The sequence below is a fragment of the Orycteropus afer genome, unplaced genomic scaffold (genome assembly GCF_000298275.1).
Source record: "Orycteropus afer afer isolate SDZICR_OR568_19922 unplaced genomic scaffold, OryAfe1.0 scaffold00064, whole genome shotgun sequence".
In the NCBI taxonomy this organism is placed as follows: Eukaryota; Metazoa; Chordata; class Mammalia; order Tubulidentata; family Orycteropodidae; genus Orycteropus; species Orycteropus afer.
This window is the reverse complement of record NW_006921651.1, coordinates 4,915,840-4,925,065: the sequence shown is the minus strand read 5'-3', so window position 1 is coordinate 4,925,065 and position 9,226 is coordinate 4,915,840. Positions and strand designations below refer to the sequence as shown.

Genomic DNA, 9,226 nt, shown 5'->3' with positions numbered 1-9,226 from the left:
CCTCCATATATAAACCTTTCCTTGACCCTCCACAACAACAAACTAATACTATATTTGTCCTTCTGTGATTGACTTATTTCTCTCAGCATAATGTCTTCCAAGTTCATCCATATTATGTGGTGTTCTGCAGACTCTACATTATTCTTTAGTGCTGCATAGCATTCTATTATGTGTATGTACCATAGTTTGCTCATCCAGTCTTCTGCTGATGGGCACATAGGTTGCTTCCATCTTTTGGCTATTGTAAATAGTGCTGCGACGAATGTCAGTGTGCATGTATCCGTTCCTGTCCTGGCTCTCACCTCTCTAGGATATATACCTAGTAATGGGATTGCTGGGTCAAATGGTATTAAGGAATCGCCATATTGCTTTCCACAGTGGTTGTATCACTTCACAGTCCCACCAGCCGTGTACGAGAGTCCCAGTCTCTCCACATCCCCACCAGCATTTGTTATTTTCTGTCCCGTTGAACCTTGCCATCAGTGCTAGGGTGAGACAGTATCTTACTATTGCTTTGATGTGCATCTCTCTGATGGCCAATGATTGTGAGCATCTCTTCATGTATTAGCTGGCCACCTGAATATCCTCCTCAGTGAAGTGTCTTTTCATGTCTTTTGCCCATTTTTCAATTGGATTGTTAATTCCTTTGTTGTTGAGGCACTGGAGTTTTCTGTAAGTCTTAGAGATAAGTTCTTTGCCAGACATGTAATTATCAGCAAATATGAATTTGTTGCTGTCATTTTTGTTATGTGCTTTTTCGTGGTGTCGATTTCTTTGTTCTATATAATTTTCTATGCTGAGCTTGTTTTGTTTATGAGTCATGTTATCACTTCCTTTATTGCTATTGTTTTAGTATTTGCTAAATATCTGTGCAGGTCCTCTTTTTTATTTTGATGTGAAGGTTTATCATTTTTCTTTGAGGTTACCCTGTGATTTATAGTTTTCTTCCCAAGTTAAGAACAATCCGTTCTTAGTTGTCTTGACTTCCCTACCATCTAGAAGTTCTGTAAAGACACAGTGTTTTCCCTGTGGTTTGCAGTTGTCCTCATTTGTCAGTTGATATCTCTGGGTCCCTGTTTACAATCTTGTAGGCTTAGTTCCTTTGGACACTTCCATACCTGGGTTGGTTTCTGGGTTGTATCATCCTGTGTGTTAATGGTCAGTTGTTGTTGGCTGTTGTTGCTTCTCTGTCCAAAGGGTTCCCCTTAGCATCTCTTGAAGGTTGCTCTGGTTTTAACAAATTCCCTTAATTTCTGCTTATCTGGAAATGTCCTAATTTCACTATCATATTTGAGGGACAATTTTGCTGGGTACATAATTCTTGGTTGGAAATTTTTCTTTTTCTTTATACATATCATCCCATTGTCTTCTCACATGCATGGTTTCTGCTGAGAAATCCAAGCTTAGTCTTATTGGTTGCCCCTTGTAGGTAACTTTTTGTTTTTCCCATGCTGCTCACGATTCTTTGTCTTTGGTTTTGGTGAGTTTGATGATGATACGTCTTGGTGATTTTTTTGGGGGGGTCTATCCTGTTTGGAGTTCACTGGACTTCCTGAATGGATATATTCTCATCTTTCACCATACCAGGAAGATTCTCTTCCAACAAATATTCAACAGTTTTTTCTGTGGTTTTATGTGTCTCTTCCTGTTCTGGAATTCCGATTACATGTAGGTTATTCCTTTTAATGGTATCCCACATGAACCTTAGGTTTTTTTCACTTTGTTTTGATCTTTTTTTCTGATTTATCCCTTTCCAAAGAAGTGTTCAGGTATTTGCCTTCAATTTCACTAATTCTGTCTTCCATTGATTCAATTCTGCTCCTTTGCCTGTTCAATGTCTTATCTATTTCTGAAACTTTAGTATTAATCTTCTGGATTAAAACTAGATTTTGTACATTTCTAGTTTTTCATTTATTTTGTCATTTTGTTCTTATATTGTCTTTCAAAACTGTTGTAGGGTTTCTCTGTTTTCCTCAATTTTGTCAGTGTTTTCCTTGATTTGTCTCTCAATTCATTGAAGATACCTAAATATAATTCTTTTGAATTCCTTATCAGGGAGTTCCAATGCTGTGTCTTCCTCAGGGATGTGTTTTGGGTCTGTATCTTGGTCCCTTGTTTCTCCTGCTTTATCTTGCTTCTTTGTGTAGACTGTAATGCTCTGTTGTCTCTGAGGCACTGTGACATTTTTGTGTTTATATTTAATTGGTGATTGTACGTTGGGGTGACTTGCCCACGATTTTTGTTTACTTTGTTTTGTTTGTATGTTATCTACACAAACAGGGTACTATGCTGTGTTCCTCTATTCATTAGTTGACAGCACTTATACAGTCACCACCTGTCTCCTTTCCTGTTGTCAGCCTCTTGTATGCTTGTATGTCCCTGACAGCCTTGGCAAACAGCCTATTCTTAGGTCCCTGGAATCCAAATGAGAATGCTATCACTTTAAAATCCAAAATGGTTGCTACTTGTAAAGATTCAAAATGGCTGCACCCTTGGTCACTTTAAATATCCCAAATGGCCACCATGTGTAAACAATCAAAATGGCTGTGTCCTCTGGACAGCAGAAAGCCAACAGCACAGGTTGTCTCCCTCCTTGCTGTTTCCCTTCCTAGTCATAGGCCATCAGCACAGTCGTCCCTGCAGCCCTTGGTGACCAGGACTGATCTTTAGGTCAATTCTCAGGTCCTAGCACCACTTGGAAATACTCAGGCTGCTGGTCCCGTCAGAGTAGCTGACAGTCCACAGCTCCGATCGTCTCTATACTCACAGGTTTTTTCAGATTTTTCTACCAGTTGGTGCCTAATCCACTTCTGTATAGTTCCTTTCAAAGCCCAAGGCTCTAGGATTATCTTCTGTATCTCTGTCAATTGGTTTTTCTTTCCTTTGTTGAAGGGGGTCTGTGTCGCATGTCTGCCTACTCCTCTACCTTACCAGGAGTCCCCTTTCTTTTCTTTTTAAAGGGAGCACTGCCTCATTACGACACAATGTCCTCAAGGCAACAGGACCTAAGCCTTCATCCGGAGTCGAGATCGCTCTTCAATGCCTGCCATCCACGTTTACTTACTACAACAGGCAGAGTGGTCACTGGGTCCCTCTGTGAAACCAGAATCTTAGCTTCTTAGTGCTGCTGTGACACAAATACCATAAATTGTGGGTTTAAAGAACAAAAATTTATTTTCTCGGTTTAAGAGGCTGGAAGTGCAAATTCAGGGCAATGGCTACGGGGGAAGGGTCTCTATGGGAAGATCCTTGTCTCAGCTTCTGCAGCCACAGTGTTCCTCGGTTCCTTGGCAATCTTCATGCAGCATCTATCTGTCCCCATCCCACTCCACCTCCCATTTGTGCCTGCTTTCTTCTGGGTCTAATGCCCTTTTTCTGTAACTCAGAAGTTGATTAAGGGTTAGGACATACCCTACAATGATATGGCCTCATGAACATAACAAAGATAACTCTGTCCCCCAAACAGGATTATACCCACAGGTACAGGCAATTAGGATTCCAGTACACATTTTGGGGAAACAAAGTTCAATCCCTAACTGTGTGACTTACTCATTTTCCTGAGGGAATGAAAACCACAGGGCTGACCACCAGTAGGGGAGAGGTTAGACATCAAATTTAGGAAGGTTTACATACAAGGGTGATGCACTGAGGTGGCACTATTTGTGGTCCTCCTTGAATGGAGAGGGCTGGAGGAGGTGAACACAACTCAGCCAGAAAAAGCAGCCTTGGAAAATGAAAGGGATCAAAGTAGCCTCAAAGCTCCCTAAGTCAGAAACCACTCAGGCTGCTGTGCGTTCTAAACCTTCCGACTGGACTTTGTAGTTTCCTCTTCTTGGGACTCCTTATTCCCGGATGACCAAGTTTGCCTGGGCATAGCAAACAGCTCCACCAGGGATAGGTGCTTACCAGAAAGCCATAGTGGGGAGAAAGGAGCTACGTCTCAGCTGAGAAGGGGTAATTTTTTAAGATGTACTAGAGATGAGCCAAACAAACAAACAAAAAAATCCCTAAAACCTAAAAAAACAAACTCACTGCAGTCAAGTCGATTCGACTCATAGTAGGGGATACACTGGGGTAGTTTCACAGTTCTTAGGAAAGCACATTGTATCTTTTTCATAATTTTTATTTATAAAGGTATGTAAAATACAAAAAGAGGTCAAAATGAGTAAGTTTCGCTATCAGCCCCAGACAAACAGGACACCTGCATATACACTAAAAAAACTCATGCAGTTTATCAATTGATGGTATTAGCTAATTAAAATGTTTGCCCTCCATGAAGCTAATGAACATTTAACAGATTCAGTATCTCTACAGAAGTAGATTGCCTGGTCTTCCTTCTGAGGAATGGCTGGTGGGTTTGAACCACCAGCCTTCTGGTTAGCAGTCAAATGCCTTAGGTACTACATCACCAGAGCTCCTATCTATCTTTTAGACATCTGAAAAGAAACTCAGTATAAGAGATCATACTCTGTTAAATAAGCAATAATGGACATACAAGCATCACCTTGAAATGCCTCAAACAGAAGCTGGAAGGTGTATGGGTGGTCAAAACCCAAGAATTCACAAATCTCTTGTCAAAGGAAATGGCAGGCTTGGCAGGCAGATCTAAACAAGCCCTCTGTCTTGTGTGGTAACTTACTAAACGAAATAAACTCCTATTCATGGTCTTTACATTTTATTTTAGGAGTACTTTAGAATCTACTTGAGGATTAAGTTCTTGATGTTTTCTACTTAGTCTGTTGCTACCAAGTGCAGGGCCCTATTGCATTTAAAAGCCAGCTCTTTGAGAAGCTGTGAAGACTCTTATGATTAAGTGGCATGAGCACTAATGTTTAGAAGTGAAGGGACAGAAGTGCTCTAACACATTTGGGAGATTAGCAAAGCAGTCAACTATCTCTAATCCCAGAGTGGTGAGAATAAAACCAAGTACACCCGAAGGCTGTCATTTAACGCCCTTCAAAGTCAGTTAGGGAACAGAAGCAGCAACTATTTTGAGGGCAGTTTTGAAAAGGGTCCCAGAATAGTATCAACCTCCTCCACTCCCCAAGTGAAAAAGATTGTTAAAAGAGGCAATGACTGTATAAGAACTCCATGAGAGTAAGGGCTAGACTTAGGTTATCCACCATTAATCCCCACTACCCAGGACCACATCTTGTATACAGCAGGCATGTAATTATTTATTAACTAACTGAATAAATCTTTAACGGCTGCTGTCCCTTTCCATTCTTACATAAGAATGAATGCTCTTCTTTTCCATTAAAATTGTCTCATCTTTGGCTTGTGGACTCTTCAGGAGCAGCACTTTCATCGTTTCATTTAACTTTGAAACAAGTTGGAGGAGGGTGAAGACACGTGCTTGCTAATCATCCTTTCCAGATTGCCTCATGCGCCAGAATGGATTTTTATTATTGGTCTGCGGCTGCTCCTGCTGGAGAATGATTTCAGCCTGACCTTCCCAAGCTGCTGGGGGATGAACACTGCATGTGGCTGACAGAGAAAATGTCTCTTCCTCTTTTTTTTTTCTTTTTAAGCCTTCAGACTAACTAGAACTCACTACGGTAGGAAGTCACCCTTTCTCTCACTCTATATAACTTAAGATGTTGAATTCTTTTGGCATAAAAATAATATAGTGAAATTGATCTGAACTGGCCCACCAGGCAAAAGGCAGTCTCTCTGAGCACCTCACAGAAAGCAGTGGCATCAAAGAACAGGACTCAGGACTGCTCCATAGGCAGAAGAGAAGACAGGCAAATGAAAGCCATTTATAAAAACAGTTTTAAATGTGAAAATGGATTCTCACAGCTGGCCTCACAAAAGAGAACAAATATGTCACAAAGGGAACAACTGATAGACTAATAGAGTCCTATCCATCTGGTTGAGCAAAGAGCCAGTGGTGGGAATAATGAGAAGCTTATCTGTTAGGCAAAAGGCTTGGTGCCTCATTGGGCAAGCTGGATAGCATTTAGGAACACTGGAACACATGGTCACACCATAGTTGGTTGGCTGGCGTTGCCAGCAAAGGGCTCAGAGAAGGGTTACAATGAGATGCACTGGCAAAAAAAAAAAAAAAAAAAGGAAAGCAGAGCATATGTGGTCTCCTTACTGGTTTTAGAATCAATGCTTGTACCCTCAGCTCATGAATACTCTAGCCCCTCTAACTGGGGAGTTGGAAGGGAAGGGAGGGGACTATGTGAATATCATGTTTCATTTTGTGCTTTTAAAAACAGGATTCAGAGTCTCATTCTGAAATATCAACTTGAACCCCAAGCCATGCTGAAGTCCCATTTGCACTTTTACATAACGCAGAGCCAAGTGCAGGCGCTGTGGGAGAAGGGGAAATCAGGCCAGACTCCAGGAAAGAAAACAAACACATCACTGTATCTGCATCTCCAACTCAACCCATACCATAGAAAAACCTGCTCAGAAATAACTGCTCAAGGCAAAGGGAATTCAATTACTAAAGAAAATCTGTCCCGATGAGGGCTCATGCTTTAAATTGAGCCAAACTGCCTCAAATTAGCTGAACTCAGGGTTTTTCTAATTGGCAGTTTCATCCATTTCTAAGTTCTCATTTCTTATTTTCAAAAATCAAAATGACTGTCTGCCTAAAATTAAAAAAAGAAATGCCTTATCATCCACTATAAAATAATAGTTCACCAAATTTCACCTACATTATCTTTTGTATAATTAAATGAGCCCATCAGGTGGCACAGAAGTAGAAGCCATCACTCCCCATTTAATGCACTATCAGCCAATCCTATACTAATCTCTCCCAGCAGCCTGGCTCTTGCTACCCCCCAGCAGTCTCAGTCACAGAATCTCAGTGCCATCAGAGAAAAGGCAATTGCTTAATCCTAACCAGATTGGGGTCACTCTAGGGAGCATAGAAGCTTACCTGTTCCTCTGACAGCTGGGATATGTGATTCACAGCAGCATAGGACTCAATTTTGGGGTTAAAGTGGTTGATGATGGCTCTGAAACAAAGAATTAACATTAATATAGCACCAGATGGAAGAAGAGGCAATCATTTAATACAAGGTTTAGAGACTGGAGCATAGGCTGAGTGTCAGAGAGAAAATGTCCTCTTATTGAACACAAGGAAGTCACAAACTGGGGTGAACTGAAAACTCTGAAATGGAATGGATTTAGTAATTTGTCAGAGAACAGAATCAAGTATTTCTGCTCTGCAAATGAACTAGGGGAGAAATCCACAACCAAAAAACCAAAACCAAAACCAAGAGTCCTTTAGACAAGAAACAGGACCCAGGATATCGGGGGGCTACCTACTAAGGGGCCCTAATCTTTCTATCAGAGTGAAAAGTAGTTTTCTCTGCTCTGACTTGAGTCATCTGGGCTCTCCAGGAAGCTGGGTGAAATGTACGCTAAATACAGTCTCTGAAGAAGCTGAGTGCCATTAAAGCCTAGAGCCAATCTTCTTATCTATTAGTAAATATGTTTCAAACTAAAATTTTATTTCCAGCCACTCAAAGGAGAACTTGAGTGTCATTTTAAACATTCCCTCTCCACCACTCCAAGGTCAGCAAGTCTTATCAAATCTACCTCTTCAAGGTCTCTGAAACGTGGAATAAATTTCTCTGAAACCAGTGCCTTTTATAGGTTCTTGTTATTTTTTGCCTGGTGTAGCAGAAAGAGCACTGGTTTCAGAGTTAAATAACCAAGGTTTGGCAAAAGTCCATACTGATAGAAAGAAATTATTAAACAAATAAATAAATGGGGAGAAAACACAGATCTTTGTTATAGAAGAATTTCAAATAATATGTATATATACTCCCCCCATAGAAGACGAAGTTTAATTCTCTACCCCCACAAATCTAGTAACTTTTTTCCATACAGAATAGCAGAAGGGAAAATAGTAACTTTACAGAAACCTAGCAAACACTATCTTAACCATGTGATGAAGGTTTACCTCACCAGTGATGTCATGTGGGTATCAAATAACTCCTGGTATGATGTGATGAGAAGAGCACTTCTCTGTTGTATTCTTTCCAAAAACCTATAACCCCAGTCTAATCATGAGAAAAACATCTGACAAACCCAGATACTCTACAGGATACACGGCTAGTACTTGGCTAGTACTCCTCAAGAATGTCAAAGTCATAAAAAAACAAACTAGAGGCCACTGGGATATCACAACCAAACACAGTGTGGTACCTTGGACTGGATCCTAGAACAGAAAGGATGTTAATGGGAAAACTGGGAAATCCAAATAAAACCTAGAGTTTAGGTCACAGCAATGCAGCAGGGCCAGTTTCTTAGATTTGATAAATATATCATGGCAATGTGAGAAGGGGGAAAATTAGGTGAGGAGTTACAGGGGAACTCTGTGTACTACCTTTTCAACTTTTCTGTAAATCTAAATTATCCCTAAATAAAAAGTTTATCAAACGTGTGTGTGCACTTAAGATAGCACAATAAAGAAATCAGTATTTTCTTTAAATATAGCACTGATAATAAAGACTTATAGAACCATTTCATCTAATTCAAGTAATAGAAATGTAAGCCAGAAGAAATGTAAGTAAGTAAATAAATAAATAAATAACATAAATAAAAATCCTGTTGGGAATCCTGACTGGTCACTTATTATTCTGAAGGACTTTTGGGAGCTGCATGTGTTACCAGAGGAGAAAAGTGATACCTACACCTAAGCGCATACACCTACACCTAAGCGCATACACCTACACAGTACGTGGGGACAGTACATCACAGCCATACAATAAATACTTGTTAAAAGAATGACTACATCTTTTTTTTTCTTTTATAGTTCCCCTCCCACTTCCTTCCGACAGTCACCCATTTATTCCCTGTGTCCATCCCTCCATGCACTCCTGCCCACTGAGCTGTCTCCCTGTGCATAAACAGCCCTTCTTTCTCCCATGATTGTTCTCTCCAAGGAGTGTATCTACCTCAGGTACATGTTCAGCTCATATGCCTATCTTTTGTTGGCTGGAAGCCACAGGTGTGGGTTCAATTCCAGACCTGAAGGGCAGCTGGGGCACCATAGTCTCAATGGTTCTACCAGGCTCTATCAGACCAGCAAACCTGATCCCACTTTTTTTTTGCCAAATGATTTTGAGTTTTGTTCCACAATGTTCTTCCTCTCTATCCAGGATCTTCCTTTCCAAGTGGTTGACAACAGTAGCCAGGCACCTTCTAGTTCTTCTGGTCTCTAGTCATATAAGCTACGGATCACATGCTGTACCAGTCG

General features: G+C 40.6%; 1 protein-coding gene across 1 annotated transcript in view; it reads right to left on the bottom strand.

Moving 5' to 3' along the window:
* The window catches only part of ARMH3 (armadillo like helical domain containing 3), a 261,984-nt gene that overhangs the window by 30,324 nt on the left and 222,434 nt on the right, over positions 1-9,226 (bottom strand). The window contains 1 exon segment of the mRNA XM_042780830.1: positions 6,896-6,974. Within this exon segment, the coding sequence (XP_042636764.1) occupies positions 6,896-6,974 (79 nt within the window).